Source organism: Grampus griseus, assembly GCF_964374135.1.
Source record: "Grampus griseus genome assembly, chromosome: 4".
In the NCBI taxonomy this organism is placed as follows: domain Eukaryota; kingdom Metazoa; phylum Chordata; class Mammalia; order Artiodactyla; family Delphinidae; genus Grampus; species Grampus griseus.
The window spans coordinates 44059539-44086367 of record NC_138997.1 but is presented as its reverse complement, the minus strand read 5'-3'; the positions used below and the strand labels follow the sequence as shown (position 1 = coordinate 44086367).

At 41.5% G+C, this 26829-nt stretch overlaps 1 protein-coding gene across 1 annotated transcript in view; it reads left to right on the top strand.

Annotated features, from left to right (window-relative positions):
* FRAS1 (Fraser extracellular matrix complex subunit 1) overlaps positions 1-26829 on the top strand; it is a 459773-nt gene that overhangs the window by 296340 nt on the left and 136604 nt on the right. The window contains exons 23-30 of the mRNA XM_082652906.1: positions 359-505; positions 3258-3398; positions 4331-4471; positions 6200-6340; positions 9106-9376; positions 12914-12998; positions 15829-16155; positions 26607-26760. Of these exons, the coding sequence (XP_082509032.1) occupies positions 359-505; positions 3258-3398; positions 4331-4471; positions 6200-6340; positions 9106-9376; positions 12914-12998; positions 15829-16155; positions 26607-26760 (1407 nt within the window). The remainder of the gene's footprint in view (positions 1-358; positions 506-3257; positions 3399-4330; positions 4472-6199; positions 6341-9105; positions 9377-12913; positions 12999-15828; positions 16156-26606; positions 26761-26829) is intronic.

Here is a 26829-nt window from a genome sequence, read left to right as displayed (position 1 = left end):
TAGGGGCCCTGATTCCTTAAGAAGCAAGGTTCCAAGAACACTCAGGACTATTATTCCAGAGATCTTGAAATAAGTATAAATTAATCCTGTTGCTGAGTCGCAGGGCAGTTTGGATGTGGGGTTTCTGTTCTTGGGTTTATAATTTATCTTCTCTGGAAAATAAAATTACCCTCTTTGATTTCGGAAAACAAGATTAACATTTTCTGTTTCTGTTGATCGCAGGGTAGGGTTCTGAGCCGTGATTAAAAAATAGGTTGGAGGGAGGCTCTGTTGCTTTGCAGCATCTGTCTAGGTTTGACCAGTGCTTCAGTATTTGCAATTGTAATCATCTGGTCATTTTCTTTTCCTATCTGCTCAGCATGCGACCCACATTGTGGAAGCTGTGATTCACAGGCCAGCTGTACCTCCTGCCGAGATCCAAACAAGGTCCTGCTCTTTGGAGACTGTCAGCATGAGAGCTGTGCCCCACAGTACTATCTTGACTTCTCCACCAAGACATGCAAAGGTAAAGCTTTTCCAGAACTGCACGAGTCTTCTACTTGTCGATGCCCCTTTACTAGAGAAGTCTGCTCCCACATTGGGAAAATACTGTCATCAGATGTTTAGACTTTCTCTGATGAAAAGTCATTATGTATGTATGTATGTATTAAGCAAATCTTTTTCTCTATCTACCATGTACTAGATATTATGCCAGGTCTTAGTAACTAGACCAGAGATGGCAAACTGGAAACCCTCAGGTTGTATTTAATCCAAGACAGGGGTCTGTGGTTTTGTTTTTTGTTTTTTGTTTTTTTTTGATCCACTGAATTTAACAGCGTTTTAAAATTTTTAATTCTTTGCCTTTTAAACATCAGAAGACTTCACATACAAAAATTGAGATTTTTCAGTCTCTTTTGAAAAAGTCAGAAGGTTTGGCAGTACTGGGTTTGCATTCCCACAGTGCAGCAGTAGGTTGATGAGTAGCTGTCGTCTCTGTTGGGTTGAACATGATCTCCTAAGGGTACCACAGTGCCCACCATTCCCTGTCCTATCACACCAGCCCTATTTCAAAGATTTACATCGCCTTCCTGGGCCCTGTAGGCATTTGCATTTACAGCTCTAGACTGCCAGACGCTAAGCTTAATGAGGACAGGCGTTGTGTCTGATTTGTTCATCTCTTGCTTAACATACTTTAATGAGTGAAGACACAGCCCCTGTCCTCCGGGAGTTTATAAGCAAGCATTGTCAAAAACCGAGTACTACCTTTTACCTTGTTTTCCAGTGCTTAACATTATTGGAGCCTATGCTCTTCAAATGGCAGGACCCAGCAAGCGGAAAGACAGAATTAAAGGATGGATTTCCCTTGCTTCTGTTCCATTTCCCTTCTCCATTCCTCCATTCCACATTCCCCACCCACCCACCCACCCCTCCGACCTTTCCAATTCTGCCAGAGAAGCTAGGGCTCAGAGATGGAGGTCAGACATCTGTCAAGTAAAATTGGGGTGCTTTAAGGTTTTGCAAAATTACTTACATTCCATTCCGAGAAATTGTACTTGGTTGTTAACTGAGGCGGTCTGCTGTGCTCAAGACCACAGAACCTTTTCTAGTTTTTCCCTTCTAACCAGTGGTTGTCAGTCTGTGGTGAAAAACAAGATTATCACAAATCCTCCCTGTTGTAAATGATTTCATAACTATGCTGGCAGTTTTCAAGGCTCTGTTTTAGTCATTTTCCCTCAGGACTGATTCAGTCAAATAAATGAGTGAGATTAACTTTATAAATCTTCTTGGAAGCACGTGTACCGTCGTGCACAGTTACCTGCTTCTTTGGGACTTAGAAATACTGCATCAAAGAAGAGAGAAAGGTGACTAATGAGAGGTTTCCCCAGCTTCTTAGAGGAGAGGGACGGTGGGGTGAGGCAGCGCCGAGTGGAGATACGTTCTCCAAGGAAACCAGTTCAGCAGCAAACATTTATTAAACTGCTGTGTGCCACGCACTGTGCTGAGTTCCTTAAATTCATTATTCCATTTAATCTTCACAGTAGCCTTATGAAATAGGTGCTATTCTTATCCCTGTTTTACAGATAAGGAAACTGAGGCTCAAAAAGCTTAAGGAAAGTGTGTAAGACATGCAGATAAAAAGTGCCAAAGCCACGACTTGAATACAGATTTACCTGACTTCAAAAACGAGTACTTAGGGTTTCCCTGGTGGCGCAGTGGTTGAGAGTCCGCCTGCCGATGCAGGGGACACGGGTTCGTGCCCCGGTCCGGGAAGATCCCACACGCCGCGGAGCGGCTGGGCCCGTGAGCCATGGCCGCTGAGCCTGCGCGTCCGGAGCCTGTGCTCCGCAACGGGAGAGGCCACAACAGTGAGAGGCCCGCGTACCGCCAAAAAAAAACCAAGTACTTAATCCTGCTATTTTGTCCCGTCTTCCATGCACGAAGGACTTAACCTTACCAGCTAGAACTCTGCATTTTATGACTGCAAAATCGCCCGTCCAAATTGCCTGGGCCATCAGAACGACAGCCACAACAACTAGCATAATCACAATGACAAAAACAGTAGCTGCAGCACCCTGTCTTCCTGGGCCTGACTCGGTAGTTCTGGTGTTGAACCTGATGATCTGTATTTCTAACCACCCCCCTGAATTACTTGGGTGTGCATCTAAGGCTGGGAGCCCCTAGAACATAAACTTCCTGAGGGCAGGGTCTACACCCGCCACACGAGGTTCAGGGCCATACATCCCATCAGTGCTTGTTCAGTGAATGAACATGTGAAGGAGTCAGCTCTGCTCTAAATGAGATCTGTTATTTCAGGAACTCCTTTATTTCTGGACAGTTCGTTTACACCCCTTGTAAGTCTAATGTCATTGGTTCTTTCTGTTGTGCTGGTCAACGCCTGATTTTTGAGAGGAAGAGAGTCACGTGGCCGGTGTCAGTGGAGAGAGCAGATGCATTCTTCGTTGAGTCCCTGACATCCTTTACCTATTGGCATTTGGAGGAGGTCAGATGAGGTTTGTGGGAGCAAATAGGCCACTCCCTGGAACAGGCTTTGCATGAAGGAGCGATCCTTGTACGCACCATGTCTAACGTAATTAGGAAACGCTCAACCTCAGAGAGGCGTTCGGGCTACTACAAGCAGAGCCTCGTTAGAGCTCACTTATCCATCTCTTCTGTTGTCCTCACTCACCCCATGCAGCTGCAGCCAGTGTCCTCATAAATTAGTCTCTGGGGCTGAGGCTGGACAGAAAGGAAGCTGATCGAAGGAACTTTCTTTCTAGAGTGTGACTGGAGTTGCAATGCGTGTCACGGGCCTCTGAGGACAGACTGCCTGCAGTGCATGGATGGCTATGTTCTCCAGGACGGGGCCTGTGTGGAGCACTGCTCACCATCATTTTACCGGGACCTAGGCCTCTGCAAGAGTAAGTGTCTGGAGCCCTTGCTCTGTGCTCATCCAAGCTTCTGCCCCCTCTGTATTTTACTGTTCCTCATGAGAAGGAGCCTGTGGCCAGATTCCTCTCTGGCTTTTTATCCAATTTCTTGTTTCTTTCCTAAGAGTTTTCCTTTGTTCTAATGCAAATGTCCGCTCTTTCCTTCTCCCATGCCCCAGTACAACATTTGCTAAATTTGAAATCCACATGGGAATCTTGGAGGTATATGGCCACACAAACAGATATGGTTTGACCATTAGTTTTGGATTTCTTTAAAACTTGAACAGTCCTGTGCTCCAGACTGAGAGGTCTGCATGCTCTCGTCATTTGAGCACATGGAAAGAATGTCTTATCCCACCATCTGCCCTCCCACGACCCCCCCAATACCGTATGTCTAACCGTCGTCTTTCTCTGCCTCAGTACCCCCTTCAGCCTCACTTTAATGCCACAAAATCTTCACATCCTGGAATGCCCACCCAAAGTGCACAGGCAGCATTCCCGGGAGCATCCTTGGGTGATACCCTGAGGACCGACCAGGTTAGTCAGGAAAGATTGACACTTCAGTGAAGCAGTGCAGGGAGTCAAGGACTAGTTACTAATAACGATAATGGCTGATATCTGTCAATTTATAGTTTGCATAGTATTTTTCATTATGTAATTTGACCTTTATCCAAGGACCTGGGTGGGGCAGTGTGTTCTCTGCATTTTATAGGAGAGAACGCTGAGGCTCAGAGACGTGGAGTGACTAGTGCCAAGTCACCCAGCTGGTAAGTGCGGCAGTCACGATTGGAAGCCTGGCTCCTTGACTCCCAGTCTGCTGCTTTGCTCAGCACACCGGGTTGTACTGCCTCATCACGAGGAGTGATGGAGGAGCCCCTTGGAAAGCCATGCACATTCCTGTCGACTTGACTTGTGTCTTCCAGGCTGTGACAGCTACTGTCTCCAGTGCCAAGGCCCCCATGAGTGCACCCGCTGTGAAGGGCCATTTCTCCTCTTGGAAGCCCAGTGTGTCCAGGAATGTGGGAAGGGGAACTTTGCAGATCATTCAAACCGCAGATGCACAGGTAACTTGGAGACTGTGCTGTGTTCTCTGGAAAGAAGTGAGGGCAGCAAGGAAGTCAGGTGTGCTGATTCTCAGGTTACCAAGGAGAATCTGAATTAGGAGCAGAATGAAAACCCAGGGAGTTTGGCCTAAGTAATTGATGGCTTCTCGTGCACATCTGTCAATGGCTAGCTAGATAGAATACGGAAGTGCAGGCCAATAATTCTCTTGCACAAATCAATATTGTCCCTAAAGGTCTGTATGGAAACAAAGCCAATATTTCATGGAACGTCAAGCTTGTATTGAACTGAGGTGTGGTGTCCATTAAGAGTGGGTCAGCCCTATTGGCATGGGCCCAGGGTTTTCAGTGCGTAGACTAAATTACCAGTGACCCTGGTATTGCCATAATATCCTTGAGGAGTAGGATTTCTGGGGACAATTTAGTGAGACACATTGAACTTTTGTTATTAAACTAAAGTTAAACCCAAAGTCTTAATCTCCTTGTCCATTGAGTTATTCACAAGAGCTTCCTCAATTTGTTCTCATCATTTCCAGCAAAACTTGGTAAGGTATGCCCCACTTTAAAGAATACCTGATATTTAATAATAATGCCATTACCTAGGCGTGGCATTTTATATTTCCCCAAATTTCCTTCATCTGCGTTATCTCATGTAACATCCACAATGACTTGGTAAACTATGGCAGACACTATGAATCCTGTTTTACAAATGAAAAAAAAGGAAGAGCCTTAAGAGTATTAACCAGGGTAACATAAAGTCAGATATTAAACTCAAATTTTCTGATTCTAATTCAGGGCCCTTTCAACTATCCTGTGCCACCTCTCTATAACAGCATCTCAACTGAGGAAGCAGAATAATTAGGCAGTAAACACTTGATTTATAGAAGCTTATTAACTTGATTCAAAGAAATAATCTATGGTCTTTTAAATAGCTTGCTCTCCACATGCATTTAAAATAATAATAATAGGGCTTCCCTGGTGGCGCAGTGGTTGAGAGTCCGCCTGCCGATGCAGGGGACACGGGTTCGTGCCCCGGTCCGGGAAGATCCCACATGCCGCGGAGCAGCTGGGCCCGTGAGCCATGGCCACTGAGCCTGCGTGTCCGGAGCCTGTGCTCCGCAGCGGGAGAGGCCACGGCAGTGAGAGGCCCGTGTACCGCAAAAAAAAAAGAAGAATAAGAATAATAATAAAAATAAGAATAGCAGTGATAGTAGTACATTTGAGTCCTTTCGTGTGCCCGATACTGTTCTAGTCACTGCGCGTTATATATAGCCCATGTAATCCAACCAACAGTCATTGCATTAGGTGCTATTACTATCCCCATTTTTAAGATGAGAGAATTGCACCACAGACTGTTAAACAACTTGCCCGAACTCAGCAGCCGTTAAATGGTAGAAGAGGAACAGTACCCGACAGGGCTTATGCTCTTAATCCCTACGAGCTGCCTCCCTTACAAGTCAGTATTGTTAACTTTTTAAACAACCCATTTATGTGCAACATGTTCAGGTCATAGTGTGGAAAGCAAGGGTGCTCCTTCCTGTTCACTTTCCTTTGCAGGGTAGGAAATTTCATTTCTGTGAAATTCTGCAGAGAACTGTGGGAATTCTCTTTTGCTGCAGCTGGGGGTCATATGTTGCTGTGCTCCCACTCTTCATTTCTTTAACACTGGTGGCCCCCTCTGGGGGCCTGTGCCTTTGTCCTGCCTCATTCAGTGTGTCCTCTCTTCGATAGCCTGCCCCCGAGGGTGCTTGCAGTGCAGCCACAGAGACCGGTGTCACCTCTGTGACCGTGGGTTCCTTCTGAAGAGTGGCCTTTGTGTTGCCAAGTGTGTTCCCGGCTTCCCTGCCCACTCCTCTAATGAAACATGTGCTGGTAAGTGCTTCCCCTCCGATGCTCTGGTGAAGTCACCTGTAATTTCTCCACGCGGAGGCTGAGTTTGCAGATACAGTTGGCTCGTGTGGTACAAAATGCAGGCTTTCCATTCTCGGAAAACCCCTGGTGCTGCTATGGAATAAGGGACTGTTTATAGAACATGGAAAATTGGGAAAATTCAACTTCTAAGATCTTTGGAAGGGAAAAAGAAGCAATCTGTGCTTTAAAAATCAGAGCTATCAGATCAGAAATTTGGCATAAAACTTAGCTGTGTTCCTGAACTACAGCCACGTTATAGAAAATTATACTTACAGATAAAATTTATTATATTTATATACACATGTAGAGCCATTATGCCAGGGTGCAATGATGCATCCTTTGTGCACACACTGGAGATAAATGATAAGTAATTAATGAATAGTGTGAGGAGCTTGCCCCATTAGGTTCACATGTTGGAAGTGGATGGATTTCAAGCCGCTCTGTTTGCCACTAAGAATTAGGTAACACGTTAAGGAATGGAGCTAGTCTTGTCCAACACATCCGTGGGCACTTTACCTTAAACAACAAAGAGAAACAAATTTAAATTCAGGCTTAATTTTGAACCCCAAAACTTTTACAGGTGAACGAGGATTGGGAGTTACATTACAGCTGAGCATCTCTTGGCTTCTGAGTGTCCTTCATCAATAACATGCATCATGTTTTATCACCTGCAGTCAATCATATTTTTCATGTCTATATCTCTGACCTCTAATGATATTAAGACTTCCCATGGAAGAAAATATCTTTGGCTTATTTCATTAGGATCCTTCTGGAAACCCCAAGTACAATACTTGAGAGTCAGCTTACCCCACTTGGGATGTAATACAAGTCAACTTGTGAAAATGAATTCAACTTTCATTGGAGTAATTTTACGTTAGAAGTAGTCCCCCTGAAGCGTGACATTCCTAAACTGCCCTGTCTGACCTACTTGTAAAAGGAAGAAGTGCTACCGGTTAAAGTCCAGGCAAAACGACTTGCGGGAGACAGGATGAATTCCATATCAAGGTCGGAAATCCTAATTCATCCATCAGATGTTTCCTATGGACAGAGATCGTAAATTTTTAAAACAACATATATATTTCACATGAATTCTGAGTAAGCCACTGATAATCCTACTTCATGGTAGATTAACTGGTGCTGTCCTTACAAATGGTATCAGACACTTGACCCTTTTCTTGCCCTTGGTGGGTCTGATGGTCGGATATGACAGATGTATTAGGATAGGACTGTGGTTCTCAAATGTGGCAGCCTATTAGGATTACCTGGGGAGCTTGTAAAATCACTAAGGTCCCACCCCAGAACATCTAAGTCAGAATCTCTGGTGGTGGAGCCTAAGTATCAGGATTGTTTTAAAAGATCCCTGTGTGATTCTTTATTGTTATTATTACTGAGATATAATTCACATACCGTAGAATTCACCCTTGAAAGTACACAATGAGTCTTTAGCATATCCACAGTGTTACGAAACCATCATCACTGTCTAATTCCAGGTCATTTTCATCACCCTAAAAAGAAATCCAATAACCATTAGTAGTCTCTCTCCACTGCCCTGTTGCCTTAGCCCTTGGCAACCACTGATCTACTTTCTGTCTGTATAGATTGGTCTACTCTAGATATTTCATGTAAATGGAATCTTACAATATGTGGCCTTTTACATCTGGCTTCTTTCACTTGGCATGATACTTTCAAGGTTCCTCCATGTTAGAACGTATATCAATATGTCTTTTTATGGTTGAATAATAACTGCAACATATGCATATACCACATTTTGTTTATTCATTCATCAATTGATGTTTGATTGTTTTGATTATTTCCACTTTGGGCTATTATGAATAACGCTGCTGTGAACATTCGTGTACCAGTTTTTGTACGGACATATGCTTTCAATACTCTTTGGTATATGCCTAGGAGCGGAATCGCTGGATCATATGGTAGCTGTATGTTTAATTGCTTGAGGAACGGCCAGACTGTCTTCCCAAGCAGCTGTACCATTTTACATTCCCACCAGCAATATATGAGATTTCTAGTTTCTCCACACCCTCAGGAATACTTTTTATTGTCCTTCCTAGTAAGTATGAAGTGATATCATCTTGTGATTTTGATTCAAATTTCCCTGATGACAGATGATGTTGAGCACCTTTTCATGTGCTTATTGGCCTTTTGTGTATCTTCTTTGGAGAAATGCCCATTCAGATTCTTTGCCTATTTTTAAATTAGGTTATTTGTCATTTATTGAGTTGTGAGAATTCTTTATATATTCTGGATATAGAAGGGATATACAAGTCCCTTTTCAGATATGTAATTTGGAAATATTTTCTCCTATTCTGTGGATTGTCTTTTCACTTTCTTGCTGGTGTCCTTTGTTAATTAAAAGCACAAAAGCTTTTAATATTAATGATGTCCAATACATCTGATTTTTATTTTTGTCACTTGTGCTCTTTGTGTCATATCTAAGAAAGCATTGCCTAATGTAAGATCACCAAGATTTTCTCCTATATTTTCTTCTAGGAGTTTTATTATTTAATATTGAGACCCTATGTTATTCTCATGTGCATCCGGGATGAGAACCACTGGATTAGAAGGAGTCTTATGGAATACGATAGCCTAGAGTTTCATCTTTGTAGCTCTGAATGAACATTACAAGTCTATTTCTTTAAATACTAAGAATAATAAAACCTAATTAGTGACTGTACCAAGCCTGAACTTTGGATTCATATGTTTTCCAGGCGAAATACACACCCCTAGTCTTCATGTGAATGGTTCCCTCACCCTTGCAATTGGTTCAATGAAGCCACTGGATTTTCTCCTCCTGAATGTTCAAGACCAGGATGGCAGGATCGAAGACCTCCTGTTCCATGTGGTGAGCACTCCCACCAATGGTCACCTCGTGCTCTCAAGGAATGGAAAAGAGGTTCAACTCGACAAGGCTGGCCACTTTACCTGGAAAGATGTGAAGGAGAAAAGAGTGCGTTTTGTGCACAGCAGAGAAAAGCCCAGGTGACCCAGCATTCTGTTGTTTTCCTCCTGCCACCTTTCCATCAGTGCTCTGCACCCCACACCCCCTTCTCAATAGCTCTCCCTTTTCTTCTGGGGAAGATTGATACTCTACAAAGGCCAATGCTTTCAGCTGCCTGTCATCATATCACTGTAATTGTTCAGAGAGAGTGCTTCTGTTAGAGGCATTTTTATTGTATCGCATAATTATGGGTAATTCTCTGATGTGATGGGAAAGTTCCTAGTACAATTACCCAGTTTTCTGGCCCAGGATAAACAAAATCGCTTATATACCCAGATGCTGCAGCTGCTTCTTCAGCATTAGGGTACTATACCGGGAGGAGGGAGTGGCTAGAGGATGGAGTACATACTTTTCAAGGTATTGTATGGTTCCTAGAATTTCAGAGTTGGAAGGAAACTAAAAGTCATGGTTAACTTGTTATTATCCACTTTATGGGACTGAATGTGGTTCATTTTTAAGCCTGATCCAGTTTTCTTCTGATGCCTAGCACACTTCTGGCTGTCTTCCCCACCCCAGCTGACATATGCTTCAGGAATGCAGTTGAATGTTAATGCTAACCCAAGCAAATAGAGCCATATAATTAGCAGAGTAAATCTACTAAACAGAAATCAGGGAATGCACCCCAAAGATTAGCCTGTTGGATTATCCTTCACCCTGCACTGCTTCATTAGTGCAGATCATTCAGAGTGGACTACATGTGTAAACAGGGAGTTGAAACCCATGGAACAGTGATAAAGGATGCGGTGAATATCTTCTACTCTCACCACTAAATTTGAGATCTTTTAAAAAATGTTTAAGGTCTGGGCTAGGAGATAAGTGGGAAGAAAAGTAGATCACAAGTTCCCTATTGCAGTTCAGAGCCAGTGATGCCAGTAACCTCAAAAGACCCATCTTACAGGAATAGGAACAACTAATATTTACTGAGTGCTAACTGGGACCCAGCCGTTGTGCCCTTTATTTGAATTATGTATATTTATGATCCTAGGCTATAGATAGGGAAACTGAGGCCTTGAGCGTGTAAGTAATCTTGCTCAAGCCTCACAGCCTATGAGTGCAGAGCTGAGACTCCAACCCAAGGCTCTCTGATTCCACACCCCATGCCTTCAGCCACTATGATTTCTGCCTCCTTAATAGTACTAGGAATAAAGGGCATGCTTCCATCCTCCTGGGGCAAAAGATCATTGCATAGGAAAATATTGCTCCAGAGATGGAGCTTAAAACTCTGGTGTCTGATGCCATAGAATCACTCTTCAAATGTGTGCTCTATCTTCTTCATTCATTTTCTTTCAAGTATAGTTCTTAGGTGTTTGCATCACACACACATAGACACATATATACACAGCTCCATACCTGTAGTCATATGTCTCGGAATCACTTGTGAAAAGTGTGTAAAGTCCATAAAAGCTCCAGAGAAAACCAAAGTTAAGCCTTTTGTCTGTTTAACCTCTTTAATCTCTCACCACCAGTTTCTTTCCAGAGTGAGCTTTGCACCCCTAAACGGGACCAAGAGTGGCAACTATTTTTCAGGGATTTCTTTCAGTACTCTTTTTATTTCTTAGTACTCATTTTAACATTGGATCTTCTTTTTTATCTAAATTTTTTTTAAAAAGAAAGAATGAGAGGAATAGTAAAACAAGGTTGGTAGAAACTCATGGAAAAGGGAAATTATATAAGTCTCTAAATGATACAAAAACAAAAGGGGCAACCTGCCATGTTGGCTTGTGGTTGTTTATCCCCATGAAAATGCCCACTGTGGTTCTTTAGGATTGGCTTTCTTTGGGTTGGAATGCCCCTGTGGAGTGCAAGATGACTCGGAAATACAGTCCTAGTGGCCCTGATAAGCTGGCGTGGCTGAGAGGCTGAACACAGTTATTGGAACCTCAGTGCCGCCAAGATCGTTTTTCCCCAGTAGGTTGGGAGTAACCATCCTTTCTTTCTGCATTCTGCTTCTTCCATCACCTGCATTCTCTTGAAGTCTGGAGGTGGGAGTGGAGAGGGACAGGATTTAAATGAGACAGAAAATGAAAGGGATGATGGAATGAGAGGGAAGACAAGCATTCTTTCTTTTAAAAAAAGAATCAGATTTATTGAGGTATAATTGGCACCCAATAAAATTGCCCATTTTAAACTGTACTGTTCTATGTGTGTTAACAAATATATATAGTCTTGCAGTCTTGAGACCAGAAGCGAGATGTGAAACAGTTTCATCACTCCCCACATCTCATTTTTACAGGCACTCTCTTCCCCGCTCCCCGTCCCTGGCAAATACCGATCTGTTTTTCACTCTTATTGTTTTGCCCTTTCTGAAATGTCATGTGAATGGACGCATACGGTATATAATCTTTTGTTTCTGGCTTTTGCCATAATGCATTTGAGATCCATCCACGTTCTTTATGTCTCAGTAGTTAGTTCCATGAATGCCTTTTAAAGAACCTTTCAAACAATGGTCCCTATAGTGTAGACCAGAATTCTAAACCTACCATAATGTATTAATCACACATCTTACAAGCCTGAAGTGAGTTCTGAGCTTGCTTTGGCTTTGAAGGTGGGCAGCTCCTACCTTCCCACCTAGTAGTCTCTGAAGCTGCTGAAACAGGAAGTAAAAACCATAGCAAAGAGTGAGTCTTATTTTGTTCTGTTAATTAGGACTCTTCGGTTGCAAGTAATGGAAGTCAGCTTGAACTAGATTAAGCAAAACTGTAAGGCTTGTTATAACACTGCAGGTATGGCTCAGATCTCAAACACATCAAGGGCAACTGGGCTTCCAGGGCAAGCCCAGGAGTTAGAACCAGAAATGGGAAGCAGGACTCAGTTCTTCCTCTCATCTCTGTCTCTTTGCTCGAAGGCCACATTCACCTCCCTCCTACAGACGGGCTTGCTCCACATTCCCATCAGCATGATAGACTGTGGTTCCCCCAAAGTCAAATGGCACTGTCAGGCCAGTTCCAAATTTCCAGGGAATAATCAGTCATCCTTCTGTAGTCCAGTCCACACTGAATGTGTATGTGTATGACTGGAGGGAGGATTGGGCCATAGAGTCATGTAACACAAACATTGCAAACATTGTTAATGGTGTTATTGGGGTCCACTCACATGAACTGGCCAGGGGTTGGGGAGAGGATTCACAGGGAAGAGGAAATCATTGAGAACTAGTCAGAGACAGTGAAAGATTCCTTTCCATTCTCCAACTTAACCATTAGCCTTCAATATATTACTAACCTGTCTTGGCCTGACAACTGATTTTTCAACATTTTATATATTCTATTTAGAAAAATAGAAAACAAAAAAAAGAAACATTGTTATAATGAGATCGAAGAATATACAGTAGTTTTACCTGCATCTTGCTATGTTAATCTTTATGTGGGCATTTCTGTTTACTGTGTGAATAGTATATTACTGTAGTGGTTTGATCCAAACTCTTATATGCATATAATCTGAAAATATTTTTAATCCTTGTCTTTCTAAAGACCAATTTAATGATTGTACTTTCTCATTCCTTTCTTGGGGACTTCTTTCAGGAAAGGTTACTTTTACCTGAAAATTAGTGACCAGCAGTTCTTCTCTGAGCCACAGCTGATCAACATACAAGCATTTTCAACACAGGTAAGAAAATGCCACACAATTAATAATTTCACATGCCTACTGATTCTGAAGCACAAATAAAGATTTTCTGTAGTTTTAGCAAAAATGATTGAGCTGAATTAATCGTGTCTCAGTTTCCTCATGAGATGTCACTGGAGTAGTTTTTAGTACTGTGGGTCATAACAGCAACAAACAATTACTGATACATCCATAGTACTCTTATGTTTCTCATGTAAGCCTTATGCCAGCCCTGTGAGGTATTATTATCCCCAATTCACAGATGAGGAAACTAAGTCTCAGGGAGGTTCAGTAACTTGTCTATGGTGATATAGCTGACAGAGAGCTGAGATTTGTGCCCAGTGAATCTGGTTACACAGTCTGTGTTCTTGACTATTACATTGTGCCTTACTTTACTATACTGAATCTCATACCAGCCCTTCAGAATAATTTGAAGCTGTACTAGTTGTTAAGACTTCCGTATTCATAGGTGAATAGGTTTGTTTTGTCTAAATATTTCTCTCTCAGGGATGTGGAATTATGTTTACCTATTTTGCCTATCTATCCTGTAGCTGAACTGCATTTAACTCAGTTTGCAGTAGTTAGAGGATCTTATCAAGGATCTATTTAAATGAAGTACCAGTGTGGTCATCAGCCAAACATAAGTCTGAGGAAATCATGGTAGTTGCTATAAAATTCAGTGTGATGGCTCTTCTGTTCTCATCACGCATCTCCGTCAAGCTGTACTTATGTGTCCTGAATACAAATCATGGTAGATGCTCTGAGTACCTGGGCTTGAAGGATTGAACAGCTGAAATGTGCAAAGGGAAGAGGAAGATCAATGTATTCTTAAGTTGATCAGTAGGAGACTGGGATATCAGCATGGGGGAACCCAGATTACCTAAACATTAGATCTTGGTAGTGTGTTTGTCTCGGTTCAAGGAAGGATATGAGATCATTGTTTTTAAAACTGTGATTTTTTGGGGAGGATTTCCCTGGTGGTCCGGCGGTTAAGACTCTGTGCTTCCAATGCTGGGGGTTTGATCCCTGGTTGGGGAACTGAGATCCCATATGCCACACAGTGCAGCCAAAAACAAACAAACAAACAAAAACTGTTATTTTTATATTTTTGGTCCACAAGCGAAAAGACCATGGACTATGGGATAACATAGATTTGAACCAGAAGTGGCTTCCAAATGGTGTTCACAGCCCAGCTCAGCGATTCTTGATGGCATTCTCACTTCAGTGATGACTGAAGTTGGGGAATGATTAGAAATTGATCCTAAATTAATTTGACCTCAGCGTTGGGCTAAGAGTATGAATTTTGTTTAAATCAAAGCAAAAACATATGATCTCTGTAAATATGGGTCAGAGGGCTACCAAGTCTCGGGACTTACTGGCTTAGATGTTTCTCGGTATTTAAGCTCAGATGTTTTGTTTTGATCTTTTTGTTTGTGCTAATAGAGTTACTCTAATTAGGTGAATAAAAGACTTGGGTAGCTTTTGGCAAGTGACTTCCTAATCTGAGATGATGAGCTGCCATGGTTCCCTGATTCTTTCCCCAAATCAGTTGAGTAGATGGTGAAGGCCCGTTTTTATTTTATTTATTTTGTCATTTTAACTTTTTAAAAATGGATTTTTAGAAATGAATTTTAACTTACTGTTGTTTCTTTACATTTCTGTGATATTTCAATATGGTTTTGAGCGTCTGTGAGATTTTCTCACGTAAGTTAATTTGATCTTTTCCATGTATGGATTTTGACCTCTCCTCTTTCAGAATCCGAGGGGCCATTCATTCCCATGTATAGAATCACAGCTCTTGAATTCTCACTCAGGAATCCTGAGGAGTAGCTATCTTCTATAGCTATTATGTGATTATTATAGAGATGCACTAGCTAGACATTACTTTAATAGATATTGAAATTTCCAGGAGGCCAGGAGGGGTATTGTTAAAGGAAAGCCATTTGGAGTAAAGAAAGGCAGTGTACTGAAAAACCCCTAGACGGTTCAACTTCAAATGATATTAACAACTAAGATAATGTTTTCTTTGGCTTCTTGCCTTGATTTTTTTGTTTTTTGTTTATTTTTTGGTGTTTTTTTATGTGTGGTTCATTAACTTTTATCTCAATGAAAGAACATTTTATTTACTTACTGAAGTTGGTGGGAGAAACCTGATAATCCTAAGGAAAACATATTAAAATTTGCCACGTGAATTAACCAGGTGGTTGCCTTACGCAGACCATGATCATATCAGACTTTATCACCTGAGTTGGGGTGGGCCCGTTGAAGATATGGACGAGACAGCTTGAAGAAAATTACTGGGAGGGACCAGAAATAGAGGAATTCAGAATGCCGAAGTATCTTACTCCAAGTCAGCTTCCTGCAGTGTAGCCTGGAGCGAACGAAGTGCTCAACTCCCAACCCAAATGCCAAAATTCCATATCTCTTGTTAGTCCCTCTTGAATGCAGACAACTAATTGAGTTCCCTGACTCACCTCTCAGTTGCAATTCAGGGGATGTCGTGTAAATCATGACAGCAGAGACTTCAGAGATTTGGAAGCAAGCAGCTCACTTTGGTTGCCCCTGATGAATATTATGGTCTGGAAGTGTCTTGAGAAATCTCCAGAACCACAGGTGTGAAGTAACCTCCTTTGCAGTGATTACTATGTTTGACTACACCTCTGGCAAATGCTGTGATTATGCAAGAGTTTGGCACTTGGCCGGAGCATCTAGAGTTCCTTAAAAAGCATAGAAATGGCAATCAGGTTGCACACAGCTGGTATCTGGTCCACTGGATTGCCCTCTCTTTTCCTATGAATGGCTTCTCTTCTCCTCCTTCCCTTCAACTCCACAGGCCCCCTATGTGCTGAGGAATGAGGCTCTCCGTATTAGCAGAGGAGAGAGGGGAACCATCACCACTCAGCTGCTTGACATCCGAGATGACGACAACCCACAGGATGTGGTGGTCCAAGTGCTCGATCCTCCACTTCATGGCCAGTTGCTCCAAACACTTCAGTCGCCTGCAGCCCCCAGCTATCAGTTCCGGCTGGATGAGCTCTCCAGGGGCCTTCTCCAGTATGCTCACGACGGCTCGGACAGCACTTCTGATATCATAGTCTTGCAGGCCAATGATGGACACTCCTTCCAAAATATACTGTTCCGTGTGAGGACTGTGCCCAAGGTAAGTGTCATTCCTAGAGCTACATTTTCCTCGCACCTAGATGTGAAGTTTTGTTGATGATGTCGTCTTGCGATATTCATAAATTTAAGATACCGGTAGTTATTTATTTATTCAAACATTTATTAAGCATCTATTATGGAGCTATTTAGGACATTCAGTGATTAATAGAACACATTACCCAATCTCAGAGGGCAGTGTGTATTTTGTTAGGAGCACCCTTGAGCCGAAAGACCTGTCCCCATGTTCTCTGCCAAAGGAACACGTTTGAAATTTTGTGTTGACTTGCTGCCATAAAAATGCCTCGTTGTCCTCTGACTTTTTGGTCTGCTGCCTGTGCATGATTGTAAGAGTCAAGTGCACCCCTGTTCTTGTCTGCTCTTCTAGAGTAGCTCATGTGATATGAAGCTCATAGTCAGCTTACTGTAGTGAAGCAAAAAGGATGAGTTCAGGGCTTCCCTGGTGGTGCAGTGGTTGAGAGTCCGCCTGCCGATGCAGGGGACACGGGTTCGTGCCCCGGTCCGGGAAGATCCCACATGCCGCGGAGTGGCTGGGCCCGTGAGCCATGGCCGCTGAGCCTGCGCGTCCGGAGCCTGTGCTCCGCAACGGGAGAGGCCACAACAGTGAGAGGCCCACGTACCGCAAAAAAAAAAAAACCAAACCAAACAAACAAACAAACAAAAGGATGAGTTCAACCATTCTCCACTGAAGTAGGATGAGAAAACTCTTTTAGTAATCACAGGAGTCCTTGGCCTAGGGGGTAGGAGCCCGGTGAAGAGCAGTGCTTCTCAGCCTGAGTCATCCCCATGCCACCTCCCTGTGTTTTTGCCGTATCCATGAGTGCCTGTCCTACTATTCACTTAATACTTTTCTTTGAATCAACTTACTTTTTTATCATGGCTTCTGCCTAATAAATACTTGTGAAATCCTGGGCTTAATGTAGAATTATACATTCTTCCAAAATATTAAAATGAATACATAACCATTTTATAAAATTCCATCCATGCACAACATAAAATGTCTTTGGATACTCCTAATAGGATGGCTATCACATTTTGGGAAATACTGGGCTAGCACATGCTAGTTCTAAGAGACATGCTGAAAAATATTTTCAAAGGCATTTATTACTTGATGATATTTCACTCCAAGCTCTTTGCTCTGTAATAGCAAGAACGACTCTCTCTCATGATGGCAGATGGGGAGACATAATTTTTTTTGAACTTTTCATTCCAAATACCAGCACCTACTGAAGTGTCATTGATGATGAGCTAGAGAGATTGATTTGCTGAGGACAGTTTAGAAACCACTTGTCACTTTCTCACCAATTATCACTTACAACTTGCAGTTGATCCTCATAAAGGTGAAGAGCTGAATCTAATATGGTCTGCTGGCTGGTTTCTCAGGCTCTGGTCTCATTATGTTCAGCTGCTGGAAACAGTAATGGTGGCATGAGATAGGTGGGAGGAAGCGAAGGCTGATGATGATGGAGCTGGCAGATGGCCCCCTTGAAGCTAATCTGAATTATCACCCTCTTGCTATCGCCCTGGGAGATGAGGTTTACTTCTGAAGAGATGAAGTCTAGACAGACACAGAAAGCTTTCTTTTCTTCCTTCTTGGTTTCTCTCCAAAGATTGTTATGGGATTTCAGTGCAACCCAGCAGCCGCCTTTCCTATCGAGGTTTCAATCTCCATGTTTGGAGCTCAGCGCGTTGTATCGTACAACCAGTTTGTGTGGTATGGCCCAAGATTGAAGGGGTTTTCTAGGATTTTAGCCGCTTCGACTACCAAAACACAACAAAGAAAAATAGAATTTTAATTTATAAACGAGGCATAAGCACAGAACTTGAGAATTCTTAGAGTGCTTACAACTTGGGAGGCGTGTGAGTGTTCTTCCTCCTTCCGCCTTCCTTCCCTCCATCTCCTGTAGTGCTGTGCTTACCTGTCCATCAGGTGAACTAATGGCTTCTAAACAGTGAATTAGGTTAATTAAACCGGTTACCAGAGCCCCAGCAGCCATTAGAATATACTAATAATAAACTTGACGCTCTCATCCTGATAATATTTTACAAATATAGACTACATCTTCTTTTAGGAATTCAGAGTACTTTTTCTCATATCTATTCTACTCATCTTTACAATGTCTTAGTGAAGAAGGTTAGAATAGAGGCTGTAGAACCTTATTACTTCTAGAGGATACTCTGCTATTGGTGAAAGTAATTTTTGTTTGCTTTGTTTTTAACCTTTATTGGGCACTAATGCTTGATGTGAATTATTCCTTTTGATCTTCATGATCGTTCCAGGATATTTGTACAATTATTATCTTTAATTTTCCGAAAGAGGAAACTGAAATAAAGGAGGTTTAAAAACATTTACAGAGGTTTAAAAATGTTTATTTCTCATCAAGGTATTTACTGATGGATCTGTGATTTCAAATCAAGTGTGTTCTGGCTCCACACACTTAACCAGATGGCTTTTGTTCATTCTAGCTCACTTTTTTTTCAGCGTTTTGGTCATATATATTCTTATCCCCTTAATGGACAGAATGGAGACAGTAATTTAGTCATTTTCTCAATGTCTTATCCAAGCAGTCTGGACCCCAAGCCTCTCCGAATCTTCCCTGTGGGCTCACCACATCTTGTTACAAACAAAGCTATTTATAATCATAAGTCTACTGGAGCCCAAGAAGAACTGTTAATGGCTCCCAGTCGTTGTATAGTCAGCCACAATTGATTTTGTTCTGCTAGCCATTTCTGAAGATGGCATGTAAGCCCTTACCCTGAAGCTACCTGTGTATTAAATTTGGAGTAACGACAGTTACTGGCTTATGTCTAGCTGGTGATTTAAATGGAATGACAAAGGGTTTTAGGTCTAATTCCTAGTGAATGGATGTAAAAATTAATCCTAGTGTTGTTCAACATAAAACTTAACCTGGTAAGATAGATGGAAAGGGACTGAGGGATAGAAAAAGGCAGGTTTGTGAGAGCAGGAACTATTTCAGTATTGCTGCCTTGAGCCAGGCACATTGCAGAAGTTTAGTACGTTTTTGTTGGATGGATAGATAGATGCGTGGATGCGACAGCTTGAGTTAGGCTGGTGCCTATGTTCCTGCCTTTGAACTGATCCCTCACATCAGATCCATCAGCCTACTGGGCACTTCAGCTAATGCTGGGGTGGCCCATCTGAGACTGAGGGTAGGAGCTGTTGGTTCCACTTTTAGTTATCAAGTTCTACATCACTTACCCCAAATTTATGTTTTTATCCTTGGCCTGGCAGTGAGTAAAGTTGACTGCCACCCTCCAGGCTTATACTGAGTTGCTGAGGAGAAAATAGACCCAAGACAGATGTTGAAACATGTTCTGTTGGGGAAGGAGGCAAAAGAATTCAAAAAGATTAAAAGGTAATAAAGAACGCTCTGCTGAACAGGCTTTCATTAACTGGGTGGATTACCAAACCCAAGCCTGCTAGAGATATGATTCTAAAGAAATTCAGAGTCTAATACGGGCTAAAATGTGGGCAGGGAGAAGCCTTGCATGTTGGTGGGTTTCTCTCCGCTGCCGGGCTTTCAAGGAATTTCCTTCTTTTTCATTAATTAAAGCATCTCTGAAAATCATGCCCCTTTTTCTACTTTGGCAATAAATCTGATGATCTTTCTGACCTCATTAGTTGTTGTTTGAGCAGTTATTTTCTGCAACTGGATAATGCTTTGATGTTAAAAGCCCCCAAGTGTCATGCTATGAACTGGATGGAAAATTCTATTGCTGAGAGCCTTCTCTGGCTGTTTGACCTTGGTAAGGCCTGAGTGCAGCTAAAAGCCCTGTTGGGCTTTCCCTCAATTTTCTTAAAACCTGTCCTCCCATGCGTTGTCTTATAGGGACACAGTTTGATTAAAAGGATGTTTGTGAGAGTTATAAATATCAATAGCATCAAAATGTTTATTTCTCTGAATAAGAATCTGCCTGTCTCATAAATAAATAAATCCTCACCACATATCAAGGTTTCACTTTATTGGACTTGCTGAATTGGTTCAATTTAGCATCTTGTAAGGTACATTGTCCGGAGTATACACTCAAAAAGTGTTTGTTGGTTACGAAATATGTGTTTGTTTCTTTGTTTATAAAGCAGTTGAAACCTCCATGGAGAGAAGGTTCTGTATCCTTGACCTGAAGCTGCAGTTTCTGAGGCACATACACACACTGGCAAACACAAAAACAGTGCAATTATCTCTCCATTGTTCTTCATTCTGGTAAATAGCATCTATCTTTCACCTTATATGTGCTACCCCCCATAATCCTTCCCTAAAATCCATAGTGCCCTCCAAGATTAAATTTTAAAAGCTATGGTATAAATGAGCTGTAACAAATTAAAGTATTTTTACAGAATAAATAAAATGTGAGGGTTGCTGTTATATCTAATTACAGTCATATTCTAGTTAATAAAGTTAAAAAATTTTTGTCTTGAGTATCTTGGCTTGGGGTTGGGGTACACCATCGTATTTGAGCTCATCATTTATGTTCCAATCTTTAATTGGGGAGGGGGGGAGTTTTCATTTTGTTTGTGGGATTTTTCCTCCAAATGATGAGGTCAGGCATGGGCCTTTACTTCTGGTTTACAACATTAATATCTTTATTTGTAATCAGTATATGATGACTAAACTTTATAACCAGCATTTCTTTATGCCTATTGTTCTATGAAATTAATTAGTAGAACTATTTAATTTAAAGCACTGTTTTAATTATGCCCCCATAATCCCTTGTTGAGATTTCATTTTCTTCTAATGTGGTACCCTGAAGGATATATAAAACATCACTTAGGCAGAAGATTCTTCAACTGAAATTATGGCTAATTTCTTGAATTTACAGGGATATATGCAGGAATATATTGTGCAGAAAAAAAACTACAGGCATACTTCGTTTTATTGCACTTTGCGGATACTGTGTTTTTTAGAAATTGAAGGTCTGTGGCAACCCTGCATTGAGCAAGTCTATCAGGGCAATTTTTTTTGCAACAGCATTTGCTCCCTTCATGTCTCTGTGTCACACTTTGGTAATTTTTGCAATATTGCAGACTTCTAAATTATTATTATTATATTATGGTGATCAGTGATCTTTGATGTTCCTATTGAAGAAAGATTATGACTTGCTGAAGGCTCAGATGATGGTTAGCATTTTTTGCAATGAATTTTAACTAAGGTATGTACATTGGTTTTTTTAGACATAATGCTATTACACACTTAGTAGACTACAGTATAATGTAAACATAATTTTTATATGCACTGGGAAACCAAAAAATTTGTGTGACTTATTTCATCGCGATGTTTGCTTTATTACAGTGGTCTGGAACCAAACCCACAATATCTCCAAGGTGTGCCTGTATAAGGAGATAAAAAAATTGCAAAATGTCAGAACCACAGGGGAAATTAGGTTAAAATTTATTTTGGACATGTTAGCTGTAGAAATGGTGGTGTATAGACTTCTATTCATCTTTTCTTGAATCTTCCCTGACACTCTCCCAAAACAAAGCAACTGATAAAACCATCTTCTTCCTAAGAAGTGGGAAGAATTATACTTCTTTTCCTTAGATAGCTGTCTGTTTTCTTTTTATGTACTGTAAACAAACAATTCAGAGACAGAGGCATATGTATTATTCTGTTATAGGTGTAACTATTCTTAAAGGCTTGCCTGTGGAGTTTGGGAGAACCATTCTAGGTCCATCGTGATCTCTGTTCTGGGCCACGCTTCTCACCCTTCACCATGACTCCACATCTCCCGGGATCTCCTGGGATTAAAACATAAGTAGAAATGCATCAAACTAAAATGCTGTGCCCGAAGGAAGCCATCAACAAAATGAAAGGGCAACCTACAGAATGGGAGAAAATATTTGAAACCATCTATCTGAAAAGGGGTTAATATCCAAAATATATAAGGAACTCAATAGCCCGCGCCCCCCCAAAAAGATTACAAAAGGAGCTAAGGACCTGCATAGACATTTTTCAAAAGAAGACAAATGGCCAACAGGTACATGGAAACGTGCTCAACATCACTAATCATCAGGAAAAAGGCAAATCAAAACCACAATGAGATACCACCTCACATCTGTTAGAATGGGTGCTCTCAAAAAGACAAAAGATAACAAGTGCTGATGAGGGTGTGGAGGAAAGGGAACCTTTATACACTGTTGGCGGGAATGTACATTGGTACGGCCACTATGGAAAACAAGTAAGGAGGCTCCTTAAAAAACTAAAAATAGAATTACTGTTTGATCCAGCAATCCCAGAGTATATGTCCAGAGGAAATGAAGTCAGTGTCTTGAAGAGACATCTGCACTCCCATGTTTATTGCAGGACTATTTACAATAGCCAAGCTATAAAAACAACCTAAGTGACCTAATGAAACTTAAAAGCTTTTTCACAGCAAAGGAAACCATAAAAAAGATGAAACGACAACCCTCAGAACGGGAGAAAATATTTGCAAACGAAGCAACTGACAAAGGATTAATCTCCAAAATATACAAGCAGCTCAATATCAAAAAAACAAACACCCCAAGCCAAAAATGGGCAGAAGACCTAAATAGCCATTTCTCCAAAGAAGATGTACAGATTGCCAACAAACGCATGAAAGAATTCTGAACATCACTAATCATTAGAGAAATGCAGATCAAAACTACAATGAGGTATCACCTCACACCAGTCAGAATGGCCATCATCAAAAAATCTACAGGGGTTCCCTGGTGGCACAGTGGTTGAGAATCTGCCTGCTAATGCAGGGGACACGGGTTTGAGCCCTGGTCTGGGAGGATCCCACATGCCGTGGAGCAACTAGGCCCGTGAGCCACAACTACTGAGCCTGCGCGTCTGGAGCCTGTGCTCCGCAATAAGAGAGGCCGCGATAGTGAGAGGCCCGTGCACCGCGATGAAGGGTGGCCCCCGCTTGCCACAACTAGAGAAAGCCCTCGCACAGAAATGAAGATGCAGCACAGCAAAAATAAATGAATAAATTAATAAACTCCTACCCCCAACATCTTCTTTAAAAAAATCTACAAACAATAAATGCTGGAGAGGGTGCACTGGTGGTGGGAATGTAAATTGATACAGCCACTATGGAGAACAGAATGGAGGTTCCTTAAAACACTAAAAATAGAACTACCATATGACCCAGCAATCCCACCACTGAGCATATACCCCGAGAAAACCATAATTCAAAAAGAGTCATATACCACAATGTTCGTTGCAGCTCTACTTATAATAGCCAGGACATGGAAGCAACCTAAGTGTCCATCAACAGATGAATGGATAAAGAAGATGTGGCACATATATACAATGGAATATTACTCAGCTATAAAAAGAAATGAAATTGAGTTATTTGTAGTGAGGTGGATGGACCTCGAGTCTGTCATACAGAGTAAAGTAAGTCAGAAAGAGAAAAACAAATACCGTATGCTAACACATATATATATGGAATCTAAAAAAAAAAAAAAAATGGTTCTGATGAACCTAGGGCCAGGACAGGAATAAAGACACAGACGTAGAGAATGGACTTGAGGACATGGGGAGGGGGAAGGGTAAGCTGGGCCGAAGTGAGAGAGTGGCATGGACATATACACACTACCAAATGTAAAATAGATAGCTAGTAGGAAGCAGCCGCATAGCACAGGGAGGTCAGCTTGGTGCTTTGCCACCACCTAGAGGGGTGGGATAGGGAGGGTGGGAAGGAGATACAAGAGGGAGGAGATATGGGGATGTACGTGTACATACAGCTGATTAACTTTGTTATACAGCAGAAACTAACACAACATTGTAAAGGAATTATACTCCAATAAAGATGTTAAAAAAAAAACCAAAAACCTAAGTGTCCATCAATGGATGAATGGATAAAGAAAATGTGGTTGTATATACAATGGAATATTATTCAGCCTTAAAAAGAAGGAAATCCTGTCATTTGCGACTGCATAGATGAGCCTTTAAAATAAGCTAAGCAGAAAGACAAATACTGCACAGTCTCACTTACATTTGTAACCTGAAAGAAGCCAAACTCATAAAAGCAGGGTGGAGTGGTGGTTGCTGGGTGGAGGGGGGGAAACTGGGAGATATTGGTCAAAGGTACAAAGATCCAGTTATAAGAGATGAATAATTCTGTAGATCTAACGTATAGCATGGTGATTATACTTAATAATACTGTATTGCATACTTGCTAAGAGAGTTGATCTTAAGTGTTTTCACCACACACAAATATTTATAACTACGTGAGGTGGCGGATGGTTTAATTAGTTTGATTGTGGTAATCATTTCACAATCTATACATATATCAAAACATCATGTTGTACACCTGAAATATATACAACTTTTATTTGTCAAGTATACTTCAGTAAAGCTGGTGAAAAAATTAAAATGCAAATTCTAATGCAGAAGGTCTGATTCAGAAGGTCTGAGAGTCTAAAATTCTAAGAAGCGTCCATATGTTGCTGGTCTCTGAACACTGACTTGCAAAGAGAACTGTCTCCTAAAAATTGACACTTACACGGGAGTTACAGAGAATTGTACTGATAAAATATAGTCAATATAGAAATGTAGTAGGAGAGATATCAGGGCACGTTGCTTATTTACTTGCTTGGAATTTGAAAAACCACACTGCCTCATCGGTCCAAGAATGTGGTTGCTGTGTGTGAGTGATCTCCATCACAGAATCAAACGTGATGGACTGCTGCTATTAGAAAAATTTCTAGCAATTAATCTTCCTGGGTCCAAATGTATTATGTTATATAAAACGGCTGGAGTGAATAGGGCCCTTTCCCCCAGAATTCTGGTAGGTAACATGCAAAGTTCTTGGCACACTTTGATGTTTTCATAAATAATATGGTAAATCAATTGTGAGAGAAAAAAAATTCTGTGGGATTTTGCCCCTGAGCACCAACCACATGGGAGGTACGTTGTCTGCTGTCCTCCTGCGCAATGACACTTTCTTGGTGATTGTAGTGAAAATAGCTGTGACCACCTCCTGAGAGGCGCAGATGCTTTCAAGTGACAGCAAATGAATATTTGTTTTCTTCTGTTCTGAATACTCCCCTCTTGGGAATGCTGTTCGCTCTGTTCTGTTTACTGACATATTTGAAAGTAATAGCAATAATTTAGAATAATATCCCTTCTGAAATGCCCTATTTGAAAACATCAGATTTACCGATTTTGAAAGTATGAAAACTGAACACAGGCAGCCTCACTGATCCCATTCTGTGGAAAATGTCAATTAGGAGGCTTTGAAAGAGGTGTGCACCTTGCAAATCAGCACTTTTAATGACGTTAGCTTTAGCAATTAGAATGGTTACCTTCTCAGGAGCGCTAAGTAGGTGATTTCTTCCAGTCAGCTATTCCCAACTGTTGTTTCTAAGGGCTTCACTTTCAATCAGTCATCGAGGCCTGTCAGTTTGGCCTCTGTAGTGTTTCTGGAATCTGTTTCTAACTATTCATTCCCACTGCAATCACCTTTTCATCTTCTCTCACCTGAGCCATTACAAGAACTTGTCAAATGGTTTCTGCAGCCCCAGATTCACGCCACCTCCAGCCCCTCCCATCTCTTGCTGCTGGAGGTTCTCCAAAACCCAAACCTGAGCATCCCATTTCCTTCCCTGAAGATTCGTGTTGACTTAACAGTGCCTACAAGCTAAATGGAGACTTACAGCACAGCTTCTACCTTCTACTAGCCTACATTAGGGGTCACTTTTTATTCACCCCCTCCCCTAGCTCCCTAGACTCTGCTTGCCCAGTCACTTGGATATTTTATTAAGCACAGAGTGCATTGTCTCATGTCTTTGCTTAGGCTGGGTCCTCTTCCTGGAGTCTGTTTCACTTAGAAAGCCCATTCTTTGTCATTCAAGAATTAAATGGTATTTCCATAGGAAAGCCTTCCTGACCATTCCTTCCCCAAAGGGGAAATCTCCTTTTTCCTTTATTTTCCCACAGTACCCTGCTCAAGCTTCTTCTAGATCATCACTTGTGATGCAGCCTAACTATTTTATATGTCTGTCTGCCCCACTAGACTGTAGGTTCTGAAACTGAGGCCTTATTTCAGCCAGCCTTATATACCTCAGGCCTCTAGCAAAAGATCTGGCATATAATAGGTGTTTAATGAATAGTTCTTGAATATAGGTGGATGGGGAAGATGGAAAGACAGGTAGATGGACAAATGAAAGAAAGAAATGGAGAGACTTAGTCTCCCTGAATGATACAAGTTATGTGCTTATGATGAATTAGGAGAAAAAGTAGGATATATATATGTACCTGTATACAGACACATGCATATATCTACACATAATTAAACATATACTGTTCACAGTATGACTCTAAAGCTATGAATCTCTTATTAAGCAATCTTTAGCAGCAATAGGACCTAATAACTTATGTTTTTAAGGACCAGTATTTTCTTTTTTTTGCTTGGACCTAATTCTGTACTCTCTCTTTCTTCTAGAATGATAGAGGTCTTCGACTTGTGGCTAATTCAGTGGTGTGGGTTCCAGAAGGCGGGATGCTGCAGATTACCAACAGAATCTTACAGGCTGAAGCTCCAGGTGCCAGAGCCTCAGAAATCATCTACAAAATTACACAGGAGCACCCCCAATTTGGTAACTCGTTTTTTCCCTTGTCATGATGTCATCATTGCATTCAGCAGGCTTGGACTTGCTTTTGTACAA